This window comes from Anolis carolinensis, chromosome 5, assembly GCF_035594765.1.
Source record: "Anolis carolinensis isolate JA03-04 chromosome 5, rAnoCar3.1.pri, whole genome shotgun sequence".
NCBI lineage: Eukaryota > Metazoa > Chordata > Lepidosauria > Squamata > Dactyloidae > Anolis > Anolis carolinensis.
In genome coordinates this window covers 152405574-152427402 of record NC_085845.1, presented here as the reverse complement: position 1 = coordinate 152427402, position 21829 = coordinate 152405574, and the positions used below count along the sequence as shown (strand labels likewise).

At 38.9% G+C, this 21829-nt stretch overlaps 2 protein-coding genes across 7 annotated transcripts in view; one reads left to right on the top strand and one right to left on the bottom strand.

The window, feature by feature from the left end:
* Position 1: 1 nt before the first annotated feature.
* Positions 2–21829, top strand: part of lrrc10 (leucine rich repeat containing 10) — a 67966-nt gene continuing 46138 nt past the window's right edge. The window contains exons 1-2 of one of the 5 annotated variants that reach the window (XM_008116603.3): positions 2–73; positions 158–7366. In XM_008116603.3, coding sequence (XP_008114810.1) covers positions 192–944 — 753 coding nt within the window. In that variant the 5' untranslated portion in view covers positions 2–73; positions 158–191 and the 3' untranslated portion in view covers positions 945–7366. Of the gene's footprint in view, positions 7367–8825; positions 10133–21829 lie in introns of those variants that run through there. The other 4 variants (XR_506993.3, XM_008116602.3, XM_003224628.4 and 1 more) reach the window with 4 other exon arrangements.
* On the bottom strand, positions 4481–20485 carry cct2 (chaperonin containing TCP1 subunit 2). Of its 2 annotated transcripts, none has more exons than XM_062982605.1 (16): positions 20343–20485; positions 14649–14723; positions 14454–14519; positions 14258–14369; positions 13679–13755; positions 12831–12943; positions 11549–11751; positions 10964–11064; positions 10743–10870; positions 10308–10411; positions 8882–9001; positions 7624–7752; positions 7440–7543; positions 6259–6358; positions 5435–5576; positions 4481–4736 (listed from the first exon to the last, which is right to left on the bottom strand). In XM_062982605.1, exons 1-16 carry the CDS (start codon positions 20343–20345, stop codon positions 4706–4708), a joined length of 1608 nt encoding a protein of 535 aa, XP_062838675.1. In that variant the 5' UTR covers positions 20346–20485; the 3' UTR covers positions 4481–4705. The 2 variants fall into 2 exon arrangements, with proteins under 2 accessions (XP_062838675.1, XP_008114812.1); XM_008116605.3 differs by lacking the exon at positions 20343–20485 and adding an exon at positions 20136–20261.

Here is a 21829-nt window from a genome sequence, read left to right as displayed (position 1 = left end):
AGGAAATGCCAGCAGAACAGCACATAGGATAGAGGACAGGCGGATTCCTCAACCCGCCAGGTTGATTCATCAGGTAGCAACATCCATTGTGACTTTGTGAAGTTTTTAGCATGGGAAATATTATCACTGCAGTCATTTCCTTTTTCCCTTCTGACAGCTGCCAGAAGTTCATCTTAGGGGACCTTGAAGAGATGCCAATTGATAAAATGGTGGATCTGAGCAGCAGGCAAGTGAGACGGTTTCCTTTGTGTGTTTGTTCTTTCCGAGAGCTGGTCAAGCTGTACCTGAGCGACAACAAACTGAGCCACCTGCCGCCTGAGCTGGAACAGCTGCAGAAACTCCAGATCCTGGCACTGGATTTCAACAATTTTCATAGACTGCCTTCAGTGGTCTGCACCTTGAAAGAACTAAATATCCTTTATCTGGGCAATAACAAATTGGGAGATTTACCAGGAGAGCTGCGTCAGCTGAAAAACCTCAAGACACTATGGATCGAGTCTAACCGCCTGTACCACTTCCCCAACGTGGTTTGTGAGCTGAGGTACCTCAAGACCCTGCATGTTGGATCCAACGCTCTGCGATCCCTACCTGGGCAGCTTCGGCACCTTACGGAGCTGCGCACCATTTGGCTTTCAGGCAACCAACTGGCCAGTTTCCCACCTGTGCTCCTCCACATGCCCTTTCTGGAAGTGATTGACGTGGATTGCAATGGCATCCAAGATTTCCCTAACCTCACGCACCTCACCAGCTTGAAGCTGGTGATCTATGATCACAATCCCTGTAGAAACGCCCCCAAGGTGGCAAAAGGGGTTAATCGGGTCGGGAGGTGGTCCGAGGAAAGTCCCGAGCCAAGGAAGCGATCTGGTATGGAAAGGGACAGAAGGTCTGAGGATATCGATGCTCTTCTCCCTCCTCCTCCTCAATCTCTCAGACGGTCCAAGTAAGGAGCAACGGAAGATACCTCAGGTACCAAAGGTCACAGAACTGGTGGTGTGTCATTGAGTCTCCCTCAACCAGTCTGTAGAGCACCAGTCAAAGACTATGCATTTAAAATAGGAGAGTGGGTTTTGCTTTTGCGAACAAAAATCTTGCACAGAAGTAGTACATGCATGATTTCACAAATATGTTTACATATTGTTTTGTTAGTAATTGGATCACTGTCTCAGTGACAAGAAAAACTTCAAAGCACACAACACAACAATCAGCTGGCAGGGGTAACTTATTTCGGTACTTCCCATTTCTTTAAAAATCCAAATGCAGGAGCAAAGTCATGTTAACAAGAGTCAGTAGGGAGAAACCCATCAAATATGGAAAAGGTCTTGAAGTCCCACTGCCTTGCTATGTGAAAAGAAATCTAAAGCAGTAAAATTAGAAGAGAGAGCCAGTGTAGTGTTGTGATTTGAATGTTAGACTAAGACATTGGGAGACAAAGAATGGAATCCTGATTTGGCAAGTAACACTCCCTCAATTTCAGAATAAAGCAACACCCCCCCCCCCCAATGAACAAATCCTGCCAAGAAATTTCTGTGGTAGATACAACAAGCACTAGAACTGTCTCATCATGGTTTTAACAGTTCATTCTGTAACTGTACCTAGTGATTTTAAGTAGAAAACACATTTGTTTGCTCACACACTTTTAAATTTAAATGAGATTTTTGGATTGGGGAGGCGATGGGCTCAGGTACTGTTATTCACAAAAGGTATCAAAGAATATAAGCAAAACATCCATGTGCTGAAGCATCAAACTGAATCTTAATCCAGATAAAATAAAGGTGATCCTGATCAAGTGAAAGACAGATCAGGGAATATTCAGCCAAGGCTGAATCCTATACTCTCCCTGACGATGCAGATTCACAGCTTAGGTTTTCACATGGATCTCTCTGAGCCTGGAAGCCCAGGTTTCAGCAACAGCTAGGAGTGCACTTGCAGTTAAAGCTTGTGTGCCAACTGAGCCTGTTCCTCGAGATGTGTTATCTAGCCATCATGTACCTTAGTTACACCATATTGTGCTCTATGTGGGGCTGCCTTTAAATGTTTGTAAACTTCAATTGGTCCAGAAAGCCACGGCCAAATTGCTAGAGCTGGAGACTGGGATCACATGACTCCCTTGTTGCAACAACTCCACTGACTGCCAGTCTCCAGGCCCAACTCAAAAGTGCCGATGATGATATTTAAAACCATACCTAGCTTGTTTGAAGGACCATACTCATATCTCACAAACCAGCATATTATTTGATATTTGCCAAGGGGTTTTTCTCTCTGCCCCACCACCTTCAGTTACATCTGGTGAGGAAACAGGAGAGGGTCTTCTCAATGGCTGCCCCTTGGCTCTGGAGTTTGCTTCTGAAGTTAGGTGACACTCTCTTCTTTTGTTAAGCAAGCAAAAACCTCTTTATTCAGACAAACATTTGACGAGTGGCAATATAAGCCCTGTATTACACAATTAGCTGGATATTGCTAATCGTTGTGCTGGTGAATGTATGTGTGTGTTTAATGATGTATGTTTTAATCTGGTTTTAATTTTTTTTTCTTGTTTGATATTTTTATGTTGAGGATTTTTTAACATCTTTAAAAATGTTTTAAGCCATTTTGGGTCCCAACTTGGGGAAAAGGAGAGGCAGAGAAGATAACAAAAAGCATCACTCCTTTTCTTTTGGGTAACTAAGTTTTGGTGGAGGTTTCTTGACAGAATTGTTGCTTCTCCCATGAAGCTATAGTTCAGATAAGCCTTTGGGGAGGTAAACTGGTAAAAAAAGCAGTGTATATACAATCTTAGACTTGTTTCCATATAACTCCGTAGTTCCTCATACATATGAATAGTAACCAAATGTCTTTTTCTATAGTCGATGGAAGATATATAAAGGAATTAAAAGCTGTTGGTTGAAATCACAAGCTTACTGGGAGACATTTAAATCATGTATATGCAATCACCTCTATGTACCAGCTTCATCTATTCAGACTGCTGCTGTATGCTTGCCAGGTAATAGAAGACACTAGTTCAACTAGTTCTACAGGTGAATCTGGTTATCTATTTGCTAAGTAAGTTCTGCAGAGTCTCCTAGTTTGATTATTTCTCATCCTCTCAACACTACTGTGTCAAACCATCAGTTGGGATCTACCAGACAGACACAGTTGGCAATTCCATTTATGTTAGGGTGGCAACCATGGCCTACACATTTTCAGTAATAGCTTCCTGGAATTTTCTTCTTGCAAAGATACCTATTAGCATAGAAAGCCACTTTATACCAAAAGCATTTATACATTTAGTAAGTTCATGGATAGGAACTCTGAAAGTTTTTAATCAAAATGATTCCCCAACCATAGCCTGAACCTAGAATCTTTTCTATGATCCTATACAATTTTCAGAGGCATTGCGAAGGTATTCCTGTATTGTCAAACAATGTAGCTAATTTGATATTATGCATGAATTATTTTGATAGTGTTATTATTCTTTTTTATTGTGAACTGTTGTTGTTGTGCACCTGAAAAAGCAGTATAATAATGTAGCAAATATGTAGTTGCCATTCAACCTCACAGGGAGCCCCCAGTGGCAGAGTGGATTAAAGCCTTGTGACTTGAAGGTTGGGTTGCTGCCAGTGTCCTGTATATTTTAACTGCTAAAATAAAGTACAGACTACACTGTAGTAAGTGGTCTGTGGTTTGCTCTCCTCCACACATAGAATAAATAGTGTCCCTACTTCACGGCTTTTCACCTATTGTGGGTGGTCCTGGAATGTAACCCCCGCAATAAGTGAGGGAATACTGTATTCTGCTACTCCATCTATTGCTACTTTTTATTTTCATTTTTGCTTACAAATGCAGGTTCTGAAAGTCAATATTTATTTGGAAACTGAAGCATTCACTGATTAGACTGCTCTTCATAATGTAAACAGGGATGAACACTGTATGTGATGGCAAACAAGAAGGGTAGTTAATGTTGATTTTCCCCTTAGTTTTTGCCCAAGTAGACAGAGTTGAAATATGTGCAAAGAGGAAATATAAGGGCATTTTTAATTCCGACTACATCAAGCATTTTATATCATTTTCTTTAAACGGCACTGTGTGCTATTTTTTCACTAGCTGTCCCAAGTTACTTCATGAATCTGAAAAAGCTGACAAAAGCTTCAAAATCCTGTACCAAAACACCTTAACATTCAAACTATCACAAACTAATCATTTTCTGTAACGCATATACCATCTGCTATTTTCAGAATTCTGAAGCCAATTAACTGATGTTTCCCTCCACCCCCTTGAATCAGCTAGGTCTCAAACTAATTCGTCTTTGTTGTGATCCAGTATGAGTCAAAATAGTTAAAATATTAATTAAAAGACAGTGCTAAAGGATCAAACTTTGTAAATGCCAGCATGAAACTCTGTTCATGTAATGCCAATTGTTCATATTCTTTGATTTCTTTTCTTAACATTTCAGTTAATAATATTTTGACACATTTTAAGGAAAAGCACTACTTCCACTGTAGCATATATTTGAACCTTTTATTACAGAGTACTACGCAAAGAGGATGGAGAGGAATACTGACGTTATACAATTGAGAACAAATTGGTCTTTGAAAAACAATATAAGTTAAACTAAAAGACTAATTGCATGTCAGTGCTAGATATGACAGCCCTTTACTCTGTAATTGTTACAAGCAAAGTAACGTCTTGCAAACTGCTGGTCCATGTGTTCATGTTGGCGACAGATGACTCAACATGGGTAACGATCTGGGACTCGTTTCCTGGAAAAACAGAATTTAATTAGAGAACAGAATGTAAACTCAAAGGTGTAGGTTACATTTTTAGAATTAATCTAAAGCTGTTTATTTATAAGGACAGTAGAGTCTCACTTATCCAACATTTGCTTACCCAACATTCTGGATTATCCAACACAGTCTGCCTCCCACCCAGATCCACAGCTGTTTCTCTAGGCAGCAAGGACTGAACTTTTAATGTATTTAATTTCCGACAATGTTGTTACTCTAAGTTCATTTTATGCAATTCTATCTTTATTTGTAGTCAATTTGTTAGTAGCCAATATTTTGTAGTCGTTTTCAATACATTGCAATGTTTTGGTGCTAAATTCGTAAATATAGTAATTACTACATAATGCTACTGTGTATTGAACTGCTTTTTCTGTCAGTCTGTTGTAAAACATGATTTTTGGTGCTTAATTTGTAAAATTATAACATCATTTAATGTTTTAATAGGCTTTTCCTTAATCCCTCCTTATTATCCAACATATTCGCTTATCCAACGTTCTGCCAGCCCGTTTATGTTGGATAAGTAAGACTCTACTGTAGGTTAATAAAGGCCAAAAATTTCATATACACATTTAAACTACAATTGACGTATGATATTTTAAGTACACAAATCAAATCTGGCAAAGGATTGTGTGCTTGACCAAATTCTTCTAAGAAGTAGGAAAGGACTGTTTTACCTTGGAGCTGCTTTAATAATATCGTCAACACGGAGAATAACTTCTGCAGCCTCAGCAGCACTAAGCAAAACTTGCCGTTTCACTTGAAAGCTTTCAACAACTCCCAGACTTGCCATGTCGCCAATGGCACCCTCTCTCATGTCTCGAGGAGATTAAATAAAACAAAGGGGAAAAATCATGTCATTAAAAATGTATTGGTACAAATCTTATTTGAAGTGTTATTTTGTGTTTTCTAACTCTCTACAAAGTGAGGTCATTATTAATAAAACTCTACATATTATGCAATTAACTTTAGCACAAATAGTCCAAGAGACTTAGACCTACTTTTCCATATTACTTGCTCTTTATAATAATTACCCTCCCGACTTTTGTAGTTAATGACATTCCAAACACAGTGGCAAATTTCTGAATTATGGTTTAATTTTAATTCTATTGTTTTAATTTCAATGCTGCTGTTGATCAGCATAACAAACAACACAATCAGATGTTAATAGAGCTAATATCTATTCAAAGAGGAATAACTGAACTCAGACTTGTGAAACAGATATTCAAAATCAAAGACAGGACTGCTTTGGAGAACATGATATAAAAAAGCCTAAAAAAGTATTTTACAGCATCAAAACATGGCTCACAGTCCTTTCAGACAAATCTCAGTGCCTATTTTCACCACATTTGCCTTTCAACAGACTCATTTTAACACCAGAAATGGCCAATGTACTCTAAGTCACTCAAAAATTTAACTCAAATTTTGATACAACACTCCTGCATCAAGTCATAGAAATACAGCCTTTTAAAAAGCAAAACAAACAATATGTAAAACTCACCAAGTCCACATGTAGCTTTCCCTTCAATATGAGCAGCTCGAAGTTGGGAAACTAGATCCGCACTGTCATAGCCAGCATTATCTGCAATGATGGTGGGAAGCTAACAAAAGGAACAGTTTGTTAGAATATGCTGAAAGGAGAAAAACGTCATGTTGCTGGTCAATTACAAAAAAACGATATATATAGCATACTATATGGACTATTTTTTATTGATTATTTTGAATCCCAGACATTAGCTCAGCTTCTCTGGCAGTTGTATTTATTTACAAGTTCAAATTTGGTCCTTAAGATATGTTATCTTAAAATGAAAATCCATTATAGGAAACACGAAAATAAAAAAGATTACTAAGTGGTTGCATCTATGAATATATGATCCAACAAAATGAACATTTTTCTGGTTTGAAATCTGAAAATCAATGGCAATTAATTCCCCAGTTCTTCTGTTGTGCACACAAATCACTGAAATTCTTCATAAAATGTTTGCAATACCAATGAATCCTGAGGCATGTGTACATACTCCCAGTAGATGTATTCTTAGTACGGAACCCAATTCTTTTTATTACCATATATATTGTCACTAAATTTATAACATATCTATGAATGATTACATAATTCATTGAAAGCATTACAAAATACAGTCCTGATAGAAACACACAATTTACAAAATAGACACAAATTTCATGGAATGCAGAATATCAACTTATTAAACATAATGATTTTAAAGTCTTATGTATGTTTACTAAGCATATACATTCTAGTAGCCACTGTGGGCCAGGTAATATACAAACTGTTAAATCAATCAATCAATAAGAGTTAAAGGTAGATTAACTGATTAGCTGACACCCACAGATTTTTTTTTTCTTATATGCTTGAGACAAATGATAGGAGTAAGAAGTGGGAAAAGTCAGATACATGTTGCATTGTGTATTTTGGACTGCATTTTAGAATTGTTTTAAAGAATGCGATTTAAAGGGTTAGCCAAACTAAAGTAAACATTGTGAAAAGTCTGCAGAAAGGTAATGAATTATTAAACTAGACTCAGTCCTGCAGACTTACATTCTCTGTTTTGCAAACAATAGCCAGAGGAAATAAACAAGTTCCTAACTCAGTTCCTTCGCTTGCTTATTATTTTTTTAATTTTGTACTATTTCTATTCAATATACTAAATGACTACTGCTTACTGTACTCAGGGCCTTAGCAAATGACTCCATTGCTAATGATTCTTTGCCTGGTGTTCTTTTTGCAAGCTCCATCACAGCATTAGCCATCAGCATCTCTGAACAGCCTGAAAATTAGAACACTAAGCGTTAATTATCATCTCTGCAATGTTAAAGGAACTGAAAATAAAAATGACTGAATACTCACCTCCTCCATAAACAGTCCTGGTATCTTTTACAGTCTGGGCAAGAACACACAGAGCATCATGCAGTGATCGTTCTGCCTCATCAATGATCTGCTGTGTGGCACCACGCAGAACTATGGTGCAAGCTTCACCTAACAAGGAAAAAATGGTGAAAGAAGTTTGCAAATACTTCCAATTAAATCAACAGTTGCATAGCAAAAATCCCAAGTCTCTTATTAATAGATCCATATGAATTTCTGCTGCATGCATGGTGTTTATCTTGCTACGCTTTTCTATCCTTTCTCACTTCATAGCAGAATGTTCCCTTAATAGGTGAAGGCGCTCCTAAGATGGAGTTTGGACCACAAAGCATAATACACCTGTCACCCCAATAGCTGTTTAGCCGTTTTCCAATGCACAAAATCCCTGTACTTCAACCATCACTCATTCTCTTTGCTTTTTCAAATCACCTTCGTCCCAAATACTTATGTCTAAAGGCTGCCACTGTTCCTTCATTCATAAAATGTGGCTGAGATCCTTTCCCCACTCTTATAAAATCAAGCCTTTATCAAGGAAACCAGGTGAACAGAACAAAGTTTGTGGAGCATAGGCCCAGATCCATTCTTTACTCATACTGCAGGCTGGGACCTAATAGATTGGATAGGTGCAATGATGCTATTGCAGAGTTACAAAGCAATCAGAGGATCAAGCAGGCAGGGTGGGACAAGGCGCACTAGGATGCTGCTTTGCAGCATAAGCCTGTTAGTAAAAGGAAAGGCTGAAGAAGAGATCTGAAAAGACGTGTTGGTCCATGCAGGATCTCCCTCTTTGCATAGACAGTATAGGACATTCCAACCCATGTCATCAAACATCAGAGCACAACGGCTGAAAACCAATTTAAGTCACAAGGAGTGTAACATACTTTTGTTGAGAGAGCTACCACATGAATACTGTGTTCTTTTGAGTTTTCCTTTTGTTTTGTGTGTTGTATTCTAAAACTAAAGTGCGAAAAACAAAAATGGAAGCAAACTCCTGCCTAGAGTTAATAGACTGGGGCACATTATGGAGTAATGGGTACATATACTAGGTAGGAGGAATACTGCCATTATCTTAAGTTCACTGATGGTTGCTTTGTGAGGGTGGAGGTGTGAATTCCTGACTGGTGGGCTTTGACAGTAATTTCAAGGAGCACAATGTTTACAGTGTTTTTGTATTTTCTCCTTAGCACATTCTTCCTGGAATATACAATCACTCTGAACAACACTTTGTAGCAGAACCTACCCATAGCAACTCCAGAGAAATGAATAAGTTTATCTTCGCCAATCATTACTTCTTCAATCAGCTTACAGCTTCCTAGCTTTACTAATTCTGGATGATCAAAAGTTGAAGCAATTTCACCGCCTGAGAATACAAATAAATGATAACGGTTTGGATTAACATAAGAAATTTAGGGGTAGCTAATTTTTAAGTAGAAATATAAATTGCAACATATATTGTTATGTAGTGATATAAAAACAGGTATGTGGCATAGCTTGACTTTTAGATGTCATGGTTTCATATGCCAGCTTCAAGATACTTCTTTAATCTAGATATGTTACCTTTCACTTAGTTTAGATTATGGTTGTGATGTAACTGATAATTCAACATGGATCCCCAGATACTCACGTCTTTACAACTTCTCCCATATGTTTTGGGGGCTAATCAAAAAACAAAACCCCAATACATATAGCAAAATACTTGGAAATTGTGTATTTTAAAAGAATTCACTGAAACCTGGTATAAAAACGTACTGTCTATGGTTACCTCATATGCAGAGGACATTACGTGCAAGTGGAAGTACAAGTAGTAAGGTGGACGAGATGGACAGAAAAGTACTTGTCACCATCCAGAGATGAATCTACTGGGTCCTAATCAGCTTGCCTTCTTAAATTCAAGCTTTTAGATTAGTGTTTAAAGTTATAGGCATTCTGGAGAGACTTCTTTAGAAAAATTCAGACTATTTTCCAAGGCACTGTCTTCAGACATCCTTCAGCAACAAGAATCCAACACTGAAGGCAGCCTTTAAGAAAGCAAGCTGCTCCAAAGCCTACAGCTTCCTTTCCAGATAGAAATTTTTATCTCTATCTGCAGTGCTCTATTTCTTCCTATTGCTGTGCTACTGTGAAAACAATGCACTATGCCACTGTAATGAACCATTACACAGGATTCCAGCTGAATCTCTCCACTTTATAGTCATGTGACAAGGGGCCCTTCCACACAGCCCTATATCCCTAAATATCAAAGCAGAAAATCCCACAATATCTGCATTGAACTGGGTTATCTGATTCCAGTTCAAAGCAGATGTTGTGGGATTTTATTCAGCTGTGAGGAAGGGGCCATAATCCTAGTCCAGAAGGTCCCCCATCTAGAAGGATGCACATGGGTGCAGCAGGCAAAAACAAGAAAATCCATTGCATGGGAATTCCGCCTACAGTTATCTAACCCCAAACTGGTGTCTTTCACAAAAATAAAGGCTCATCTCATACCACATAAGCAGGCTAGAGAGCTTGTTTTCTTTTATTACACTTCTAAATGAGTGATGTATCCATGTACTACTTTCTTTATAATACATTCTAGTTTCACCGTTAGTTCAACTTAATGTAAAATGACTGCAAATGCAAGGCAATGGTTCAATGCCAATTCTATAGTAAGTTATTTTTCACTGTACCTGTAACAAGTGCCAGACGTTCAACTCCAGCAAAATCTGCATGTTCAATAGCCATAACACCAGCAGCGGCAAACATTTGTTCTGGGTAGTTGTAGATAAGTTGTCTGTAATTAAAATGTGTTCTCAACAATGAGGCAAAAGAAAAGAACCTCTGGAAACAAGGAATATAATTGCTACTCACAAAATTGGAAAGTAACCCAAATTTTAAAGCAAGCCTCCCTCCAAGGGTCACTATTATGCAGAAAAATATCTTTCTTAAATGTTAGAAAAACATCTAAAATGTTACTAATCTAAAAGAGATTGCCCTCTCCACAAGGTATTATCTGGTAATACATGTACAAGCATAATTATAAACATTATTCAGCAGCAAAATGGTCAGCAAAGGCTCTGAAGAGTAAACAATCATTTCTAAACATTTTACAGCAGAAGACATACCTGTTGATAAAACAATTTATTCCATGTTTGAGAATACGCTCAACCTTCTCCTTCATTTTCTCTTTCTCTGCTTGTTCTATTTCTGCTACCTTTGCTGTGGAATCCACTCTTACACGGGAGCCAAATATCTAAATCAAATTATAATAACGGCAATATTAATTTTTCCAAGTTAACTTTAACTATACTATAAAACATACTGCCCATAAAGATGATCCACTTACCTTAATTTTATCTGTATCCATGCCAGTATTTGCAATAAGTATCTTTGCTTTTTCAATTCTTTTTGGCTGGTTGACTCCAATTTTTTTATCTAAGAGAAAACCTGGAAAAAAAGATAAGACCTTGTTACAACAATAAATAAAGACACTGAAAGGCAGAAAGATTTCTATATTAATTTCACAAACTATCCAATCATCACCACTTTTGTTGTTATTTCGATGGAATGCATCAAAAAAAGAAATGGAAAAGAGAAACTCTCCCCAAGACTAGACCTTTTCCTCCGTTACAGAGACCTGATCACATTTCTCTTTTATATAAATGGCTAGACTCGACAAATGACAAATACTTTTAAAAATGTTTCAGGCACCTTTTTCTGAAAGTAAAACATTACAAAAAACATATTTTTCAATTTCATCAAGACTAAGCAAAACATGGAAATGCTAAGGTTTCTTTTCACTAATTAATGGATTTACACTTTTTTCTGTGAGAGGCCTTTCATCTAAATTACATCAACGGTCATGCAGCTCCATCTTATTTTGATACACGGGCTACTGAAATGATTTGTCAATAAATAAAAAGGGAGATACCTTCATCTAAATAAGAATCTATTAGACTTCCTCCAAGTTTCTTGATGACATGAATAGCTTCCAGGTTACCAGAGCCCTTCAGCCTGAGGATAGCATCCACTGCGAGTTTTGTGAAGTGAGCTTTGTGATGAGTAAGCAGCTTTGAAGAGAGAGTCGTCTCTGCAATATTCATCAAATCTTTATGAAACTGTTCTTCATTTTCACTGAAAAGCAGAAAAGACAAACTAAAGTTCTGAGACTCCAATAAAACATGCTGATCCAAAAAAAAGACACAGTAAAAGCAAGACATCTGATTCTCCATTTTTCAATCACAGTTAATAATGCAAACCTCACAAACTGCACATGAGACACTAGAGAACCTGGGCATCTCCTGTATCAGAAACAATCCCAGGAAGCTTGAAGATGCTTATTGGCTATGCTATAACTTTTATATTTTGGACTCTGGATTTCAAATGCCACCTTTCCTGGATGAAGCAATTAAATTACACTGAATTACTGTTGTCAAATGCTGAATCTTCCATAAATTATTTCAAATTCATGAATAACTAGCCTTATAGCAGATTTTGTTTTTCTGGAATAGTATAAACCTTTCCTTTTCCTCCACTTTATTTAGCAGAGTGAGGGAATTTAAAGAAACTTATAGCCTAGAATACCATCCTATCAAAGGATGGAGACATTCTGAACATTATAAGCAGGAATATATCATGTCCGGAAATAAGCAATGTAATTTTTTTAAAGATCATAAGCTGTCAAATTAGGCAGCTAGCAACTCAGAAGATAATGTTTTACACCATCACACATCCAGTGCCTTCATCGATTTTTTTTATTTTTAAAAATCTTGTCACCATTTATCTTGAAGGACTTTCATGGATGAAAAAGCACTTATTTTATCTCTCTAGGGACATGTAACCCAAGAACAGATTTTAATTTGGTTTTAACTGTTTATTCTTGATACTGTTTATGTTTAATTCCATTGTAATGTTTGTGTAATTTTAGATTTTAATTGTATTGCATTGATTTTATTGTGCGCTGCTTTGAGTCTCTTTTTTTTAGATAAAAAGGGTATCATTAATAATAATCATAATTTTGAAATCTTTTGCCAGAGTTTCCAGCTGTGCAATGACTGACACCAGATTCAATCAATGCAAAATCATTGTTTCACAAGTAAAATTAGCATTCTGCTAGTAAATGCTAATAGCTCTTTCCTTCTATAGCTGCAAATATCCATCCTTCTGCTGAATTTGAGGATAACAAAAGCTCCAAACCTGCTGCACAAACTAACCTATGATCCACAGCAGATTTCACCAAAGCATCTCTTGCTGCTTTTGTGGCATCTCTCCACCCTGCAATGATGGTTTGAGGATGGATCTTTCTTGCAATCAATAGTTCTGCCTCCTATAAATGAGAATAGCTTACATTAGTCTAAATTCAAGCATGAAATACTATTATCAACAAGCAAATGCTTCTAATTGTTCAGTTTTGTTAAGGTACATTCTAACTGTTTCAATGCTTTAGAAATCCTTCCTTAGGATTCCTTCCTTCCTTAGCCCTCAAATATTGAATGGAATATTGACTAACAAAAGGCAATGATATTATTTTGATCAAGATAAAGGTACTTACATTGGCTATGCTTAGTATTAATTTATATTTTTCAGTGTAGCATGCAACACTTTTCAAATTCAGTGTCACTATTTCTACAGGAATTTCACACTTCATGTTATACAGTGGCAAATCACAAACTAAAGAAAGGATTTGTTTTCAATTAAATGAATTTATTCTCAAAATTAAAATTAGAATAGTTCAAGAATTTAGCATCCAATTTTTGAAATGGCTGGCAAGATTTCAGTATTGAAGTTACAGGAGAACAATCAATTCCCTATTCAATGACTCTATGGATCCATCTACACTGCCATATAATGCAAACAGTGTATCGCCAGCTAAACAGACATCTTGTGTCTGATCTGGCTGCCAGGTAGAATAGGCTGGAAGAGCAAGGATATACAGGATTCCGGACATTAATTATAAAAGCTTTATGATTATTTTGATCTATAGCAACCTAGCAGGACCATATATAAATATATAAGATAAACATTTAATTATATGACATAATACATAAAAACATTTTATTACCCTTAGCAATTCAGCTGCCAAAACTGTTACTGAGGTTGTTCCATCACCAACTTCATCATCTTGAACTTTAGACATATCTGTAAAAAAAATGCCATATCAACTTTATTATTGACATTTTATACAGTATTCCTAGTTTGCTAAATATAGATGCATATGCAAAAATAAGAAACTAGTTTCTTATAAAATAGTTGATGATATAAAGAAGATCACACATAACCTACCCTTCACTGCATGAAAAGTGAAAGCAGAATTCTACCGAAGTTGACCTGCATATCAGACTTTCTTGGCATTATAATTTTGATTGCTTTATTGCAGATTAATAGTACAGTTGGCAATATCAGACTGAGGAGTCTTCTAGGACAGTGGTTCTCAACCTGGGGTCCCCAGATGTTTTTGGCCTTCAACTACCAGAAATCCTAACAGCTGGTAAACTAGCTGGGATTTCTAGGAGTTGTAGGCCAAAAACATCTGGGGACTCCAGGTTGAGAACGACTGCTCTAGGAGAACATGTGTATTCTACACTTATTTACATAACTTGCTGTCACAACATATCCTAACAATATGTTCAATCAAACATACCAACTAAAATCTTGGCTGCAGGATTGTCAATTCCAATAGCTTTCAAGATTGTTGCTCCATCATTGGTTACCGTCACTGTACCTTCTCTTCCAGTACTCAGAAGTATCTTGTCCTGCAAATCCACATTTAGCCATGTTAAACACCTAACAGTAACACTGACAAAAGCTATATATTTCCAAATGTAGTAATATCTTACCATTCCTTTAGGCCCCAAAGTGCTTTTGACTAGGTCTCCAATAGCGATGGCTCCAATGAAAGAGGACTGCAATAACATAAGAAAAAAGTATTTACATGACTCCATCACAATAGATTCAGACAATTCATTCATAGTTAATCAAAGACATTAAAGCCCAACTACAATTCCAGATTTCAAAGGTAATAGTAAACTTACCAAACGGGCTGTTTCTGCTCTCTCCTCATCAGCACCAGCCTTGAATATGTTCACAGGAGCAAGCGACAGGGATGCCTATAATTGCAACATTCAACACATAGCAAGCAATTATTTTTGAGATATGTTGTCGAATAGTATCTATGCTTCCAATCCATAACCACATTCCCAAACACCTGCTGACACTTAAGGATTTTTTCCCCCACCTCTTTTCTCTGCAGTTTCCCCATGCTGTCCAAGCATCTGCTCTACAGGGTTTCCTATTCTTTCCAAAAAAAAATCTAAGATGCTGGAGGGGACCCTTCCCAATTCTAGTTTTCCAAGCCGAAACTGCTCCTTGAGTAATATTGCCCTTGCAGTCATTACACTTGCTGCATTTTACAGCATTATTATTCAATATATGGTATTAGTGGCATCTAACCTCATAGTTCCAATTTAACATTTCAATTAAATTTGTTAGACTGGAAAGATATTATTTCAACATATTTTTAGTTTTTCATACATAAAGTAATTCTATTTTGCCACTCATTTGCTATCATAGTTATACATGGTATCCTGAGTCTTTCAGAAAGAACTGTGCAGAGGAAAAGTTGCATTATAAATGGAATTACACTTGACTTCACATACACTGTGAATTAATGCAATTCGACACCATGGCTCAATATTCTGGAGTCTTGGGATTTTAAATTTGGCGAGGCACCAGCAGCTTTTGACAAAGAAAGCTAGAGACCTTGTAACTAATTCTATAGCACTGAGCCATGGTATTTAAAGTGGTATCAAACTGCATTAACTGCACAGTGCAGATGCATCCATGGTCTCAAGAATGGGTCTAAATACAAGCCTCTATTTAGCAGATAACATGGATCTTGTTTCTCTAACCTCTGTACCTTGAAATTTTGCCTCAGCTAATATAAAATAAAATAGCTTTTCTCTTATGTTCCCCTGTAATGCTTCCTCAGTCAGAAAGGGGAAATACAAAGAACAGATGGAGCACAGTACACTCAACACAAGGATTCCTGGTTAAGTCTTTCTATAGCTCCCAAACTTTCTCAGCATAGAGTGGTAACAGGAAACTGGGAGATTTAAACCTGCAATGCATACATTTCTGTATTACGGGTTGAGTCTCCCTTCTTGAAAATGCTTGGGATTAGAAGTGTTTTGAATATTGGAATATCTTCATATACGTAACGAAATATCTTGAGGTGCATCTACACTTACTGCAGTTCACTCCTTTAACTGTCCTGGCTCAATATTATGGAATCCCGGGGGTTGTAGTTTTTCAAGGCCTTCTCTTCCAAAGAGTGTTGTAGTACCTCTCCAAACTACAAATCCCAGGATTCCACAGCATTGAGCCCTGGGCAGTTGAAGGCTCTTGTGGGCCAAAACTGGTTGTGGTGGATGTTGAGAGTCTACTCATCTGTAATAAAGATCCAAGAACTATTAGAATTATGAACAAGAGTTTATTTATTCATTTCATAGAATCATAGAATAGTAGAGTTGGAAGAGACCTCAAGGGCCATCTAGTCCAACCCCCCGCTAAGAAGCAGGAAATCGCATTCAAAGCACCCCCGACAGATGGCCATCCAGCCTCTGCTTAAAAGCCTCCAAAGAAGGAGCCTCCACCACGGCCCGGGGGAGAGAGTTCCACTGCCGAACAGCCCTCACAGTGAGGAAGTTCTTCCTGATGTTCAGGTGGAATCTCCTTTCCTGTAGTTTGAAGCCATTGTTCCGTGTCCTAGTCTGCAGGGCAGCAGAAAATAAGCTTGCTCCCTCCTCCCTATGACTTCCCCTCACATATTTGTACATGGCTATCATGTCTCCTCTCAGCCTTCTCTTCTGCAGGCTAAACATGCCCAGCTCTTTAAGCCTCTCCTCATAGGGCTTGTTCTCCAGACCCTTAATCATTTTAGTTGCCCTCCTCTGGACGCTTTCCAGCTTGTCAGCATCTCCCTTCATCTGTGGTGCCCAAAACTGGACACAGTATTCCAGGTGTGGTCTGACCAAGGCAGAATAGAGGGGGAGCATGACTTCCCTGGATCTAGACGTTATTCCCCTATTGATGCAGGCCAAAATCCCATTGGCTTTTTTAGCTGCCGCATCACATTGTAGGCTCATGTTTAACTTGTTGTCCACGAGGACTCCAAGATCTTTTTCGCACACACTGCTGTCAAGTCCCCCATTCTGTATCTTTGATTTCCATTTTTTCTGCCGAAGTGAAGTATCTTGCATTTGTCCCTGTTGAACTTCATTTTGTTAGTTTCAGCCCATCTCTCTAGTCTGTCAAGATCGTTTTGAATTCTGCTCCTGTCTTCTGGAGTGTTAGCTATCCCTCCGAGTTTGGTGTCATCTGCAAACTTGATGATCGTGCCTTCTAACCCTTCGTCTAAGTCGTTAATAAAGATGTTGAACAGAACCGGGCCCAGGACGGAGCCCTGCGGCACTCCACTTGTCACTTCTTTCCATGATGAAGACGACGCATTGGTGAGCACCCTTTGGGTTCGTTCGCTTAGCCAATTACAGATCCACCTAACCGTAGTTTTGTCTAGCCCACATTTTACTAGTTTGTTTGCCAGAAGGTCGTGGGGGACTTTGTCGAAGGCCTTACTGAAATCTAGATATGCTACATCCACGGCATTCCCTGTATCGACCCAACTCGTAACTCTATCGAAAAAAGAGATCAGATTAGTCTGGCATGACTTGTTTTTGGTAAATCCGTGTTGACTATTAGCAATGACCGCATTTGTTTCTAAGTGTTTGCAGACCACTTCCTTAATGATCTTTTCCAGAATCTTGCCTGGTATTGATGTGAGGCTGACCGGACGGTAATTGTTTGGGTCGTTCTTTTTTCCCTTCTTGAAGATAGGGACCACATTCGCCCTCCTCCAATCTGCTGGGACTTCTCCTGTTCTCCAAGAACTCTCGAAGATGATTGCCAGTGGTTCTGAAATAACTTCCGCTAGTTCCTTCAATACTCTTGGATGTAGCTGATCTGGCCCTGGGGACTTGAATTCGTTTAGAGTGGCCAGGTGTTCCTGGACAACTTGTTTCCCTATTTGGGGTTGGATTTCCCCCAATCCTTCGTCCATTCCATGTTGCTGAGGTTGAAGATGGCTTTCTTTTTGTGAGAAGACCGAGGCAAAGAAGGCATTAAGCAGTTCTGCCTTTTCCCTATCCCCTGTCACCATCACCCCATCTACTCCTTGCAGTGGCCCTATCGCCTCCTTTTTCTTCCTTTTTCTACCAAAAAATTCTCATTTTCTCATTTTTTTGAGAAAAGAACATGTTTTTTTTCTTTTCAATGTGAATGTTACAATCTTATGTTTTGCTGACCTCATTTGTATTTGTATGTATGAATTGAATTTTTATATGTTTAAATACTTTTGCACCACTGTAGGATACTGGTATTTCTAGTTCCAAGGGAACCCACTTTTTCCAATTGAAGTTGTGTCATTAATTCTGGAGATGGGACCCAATGTGGTGCATGAAACTAATTACAGTAGAGTCTCACTTATCCAAGCTTCACTTATCCAAGGTTCTGAATTATCCAAGGCAGTCTGCCTTTTAGTAGTCATTGTTTTTGTAGTAAATGTTGCAATGTTTTGGTGCTAAATTCATAAATACAGTAATTACTACATAACTACATACTACAATGTTTTGGTGCTTAATTTGTAAACTCATACTGTAATTTTATGTTTAATAGGCTTTTCCTTAATCCCTCCTTATTATCCAAGATTTTCGCTTATCCAATTTTCTGCTGGCCCGTTTATCTTGGATAAGCGAGACTCTACTGAATGTGTACACAGAACCATCAGAAAGGAAAGATTTCACTATGTCAGCCATATATAGGGATGGTTTTGGAGCATTTTGGCTTCCTCAATAAGAGATCCTCAACAGGCATCAGAACAGAGTATTTATTATAAGCAGGAAGAGTTGCTATGAGCAAACCAAGAAGTTGCTGTATAGTACATTAAGAATTTTTACTTGCTTTTAATGTTTTGAGTGATGTGTGTTTCATCCTATTTTAATATTTACATGGTGAAGATGTGAGATCGTATTGTTGATCGTAGTGTTGTGAGCTGCTTTGTGTCTAAATCACTGAGATAAAGATCACAAAGATAGAAATCATAATAACCTCTCATATATATAGGTCAGTGTATGTATGTTTGTACTATGGACTTGGACCAAACTTGGCATACATTTCATGATCCAACTAAAAATAATTGAGGGGTCTGAATTAACAAAACCACCCCTTTCAGACCCAAATATGAGAGAAAGAAAGGGAACAAAGCTGACTGGGTGTGGCTAAGTGAAGTGGCCCTCTGTGATGTGACTGGGAAAGGAAGGGAGCTTGGTTGTTGCTAGGAGGCATGTGTACAAGGTAAAAGGAGGAAGCCAGAAAAGGGAAGGGGAGGGAGAGAGAAAGGAAGGAGGGGGGGGGGGAGGATTGAGGATGAGAAAGGATAGGGGAAAGGTATGAAGAGAGGGGGGGGGGAAGAAAGGAGGGAGAAAGGTGTGTGAGGGAAAGCAAGAGATGAATGAATGACTGGAAGAAGAGACAGGTGTGCGAGGGAAATGAGGGAAGGAACAAAAGAGCCATAAAGAAAATGCATGCCTGGGTATATACCCTAACAACAACAATAACAACAACAACATTATGCAACATGATTTTTGTTCGTGGGTTATAAATGTCATTTCCTAATTGGTTCTATCATAAAACATGGGGAAAGTTGATTAAACTGCAAAAATTTTGTTTTTGCGGGACACCTGTCTGCACATTTTGCTATAGTTTTTCAATGAATATCTCATTGAGGCTCAACCAATTCAACACAGGGTTGCTGTGAGTTTTCCGGGTTGTACGCCATGTAAGCTGGCCCTGACTGTTGGACCACTCGAATGACTACCATGTCAGACTACACAGAGAAATCATTGAAACCCACAAGCATGAAGACAATTTCAACAGAAAGGAGGAAACCACGAAAATGAACAAAACCTGGCTACCAATATTAAAGAAACTCTAAAATCTGAACAGTAAACAAAGGACAACACTCAGAAAAACAGAGGAATTACAGACAGGAAAACAATCCGGGCCAGCCAACACCTCCCAACAAAGGATTCCCCCAGGAAGTAAGCAGTCAGACCTTTAAGCTGCAAGGCTATTCAATGCTAATACTGGCTGTTAGGAATTGTGGGAGTTGAAGTCCAAAACACCTGGAGCGCCGATGTTTGCCCTTCCCTGGTGTAATAGGACTCAATTCAGGAAGAATCGGGCGTGGACAATGTGAGGATCTGAGTGCGAAGGGCACTCAACCTGTATTGACAAATCCATACAGATTGTAATTCAATGAAAGGGAGACCATTGTCCTAGGAAGCCAAACACAGAAGCCTTTCCAGAGAGCGGTTCTGCCTTTGTCTCGGGTGCGGAAGGAGGGAGAGAGGGGGGGACTGGCAAGCAGAAACAAATAAAGAGTTAGGCCCGCAGGAGAGCCGTGCCTTGTTTCCCGGCGCGCGAAGGCCCCTCATTTTTGAGGACAGGCGAGCGGGATGGGCTCCTTCCTCCTCTTCTAGGCCCTTCTAGAACCTTCGGCCCTCCCCTCCCCTCCCTGCCTCCCTCCTGGCTGAGCCCCTTCCAAAGGAACGAACGAACGAACGCGCGGGCGGGCGCGCCCTCCCTGAGAGGAAGGAAGGCCCGGGACTCACCATGGCGACGGCGAGGAGCGGAAGGCTGTTACCCCAACGTTCTGAGCTGCCGCGTGCTCGCGCTCAATCAGCGGAGACAACGGATGCAGGAAATGACGTCTCGGCGGGGAAAGCAGGAAAGAGCGTTGCATGCCGGGAGTTGTAGTCCCCTTCTTCCATTCACTAGGGTAGGCATGGGCAAACTTGGGCCCTACAGGTGTTTTGGACTTCAACTCCCACCATTCCTAAGAGCCTCAGGCTCTTTCCTTTTCCCCCTCAGACGCTAGCTCTCCTGACATTTCGCCCACATCTATGGCAGGCATCCTTAGAGGTTGTGAAGTCTGTTGGAAACTAGGCAAGTGGGATTTATATATCTGTGGAATGCCCAGGGTGGAAGAAAGGACTCTTGTCTGTTTGAGGCAAGTGCGAATGTTGCAATTGGCCATCTTGATTAGCACTGAATGGCCTTTCAGTTTCAAAGCCTAGACATTCCACAGATATATACACCCCACTTGCCTAGTTTCCAACAGACCTCACAACCATAGATGTGGGCGAACTGTCAGGAGAGAATGATTCTGGAATATGGCCATACAGCCCGGAAAACTCACAGCAACCCAGTGATTCCAGCCATGAAAGCCTTAAACAACACAATGTAACTCCTGTCTACACATCACTTATTGCATCGCTAGGCAGTCCCTGGAGTGTTTCTAGGGGGAAAAGAAAACAATGACATTTTAAATGATCCTCAGAAATGTATCACCCACCACCCACGCCCCCCCTGGACAGCAATACAAAATATTATCAATACATCATTTTAACCGTGTGGAATGCCTGGTTCAAGGTGGTGTATCTTTCATCTCCGTCTATTTTGTCAATAAGCACAACCATTTCCTGAACCAGTCTTGTTCTTTTATGCTATTTGTATACTTTTTTCTCTTTGATTGATGAAGTCATTAATTATATATTCTGATATATAAGCCCACCAAGTTTCTACTTCCCATTTTGAATCATCCCTCCATCCTCAGGCTATCGTGGCTTGTATTGTGGCTGTCACATATTTTAGGATCTCTGTCCAATTGTTGTTATCTTCCTTTACCTTTACTGTGAGAGACATGTAGCTGGCTTTGTCCCATATTAATTCTTTCCCTATTATTTCTTCCATTACCTATTTTACTATAAAAGTTCTGAATTTTTCTACAGTCCCACCACATGTGGGAGAATGAACCTATTCCCCCACATTTGTGCCAACACTTGTTTGAGGTATTTCCCATTATGTGTGCCAACTGGAGGGGGATTCTGTACCATTTAGAGATTATTTTCCTTTGGGTTTCTTTGATCCTTATATGTTTAATTTTATGAATATTATCAATCCAAAACCCGATTAGTTTCTCAGTAAAGTTTTTTCCCGTTTCCAGTTCTCTATAAGAGTTGTTTTTGTGTTATAAGTTAAGGTGGTTAGTTCGTCATACAATAGCCCAGTCATTCCTTTATCTATTTCTGTTTTCCTT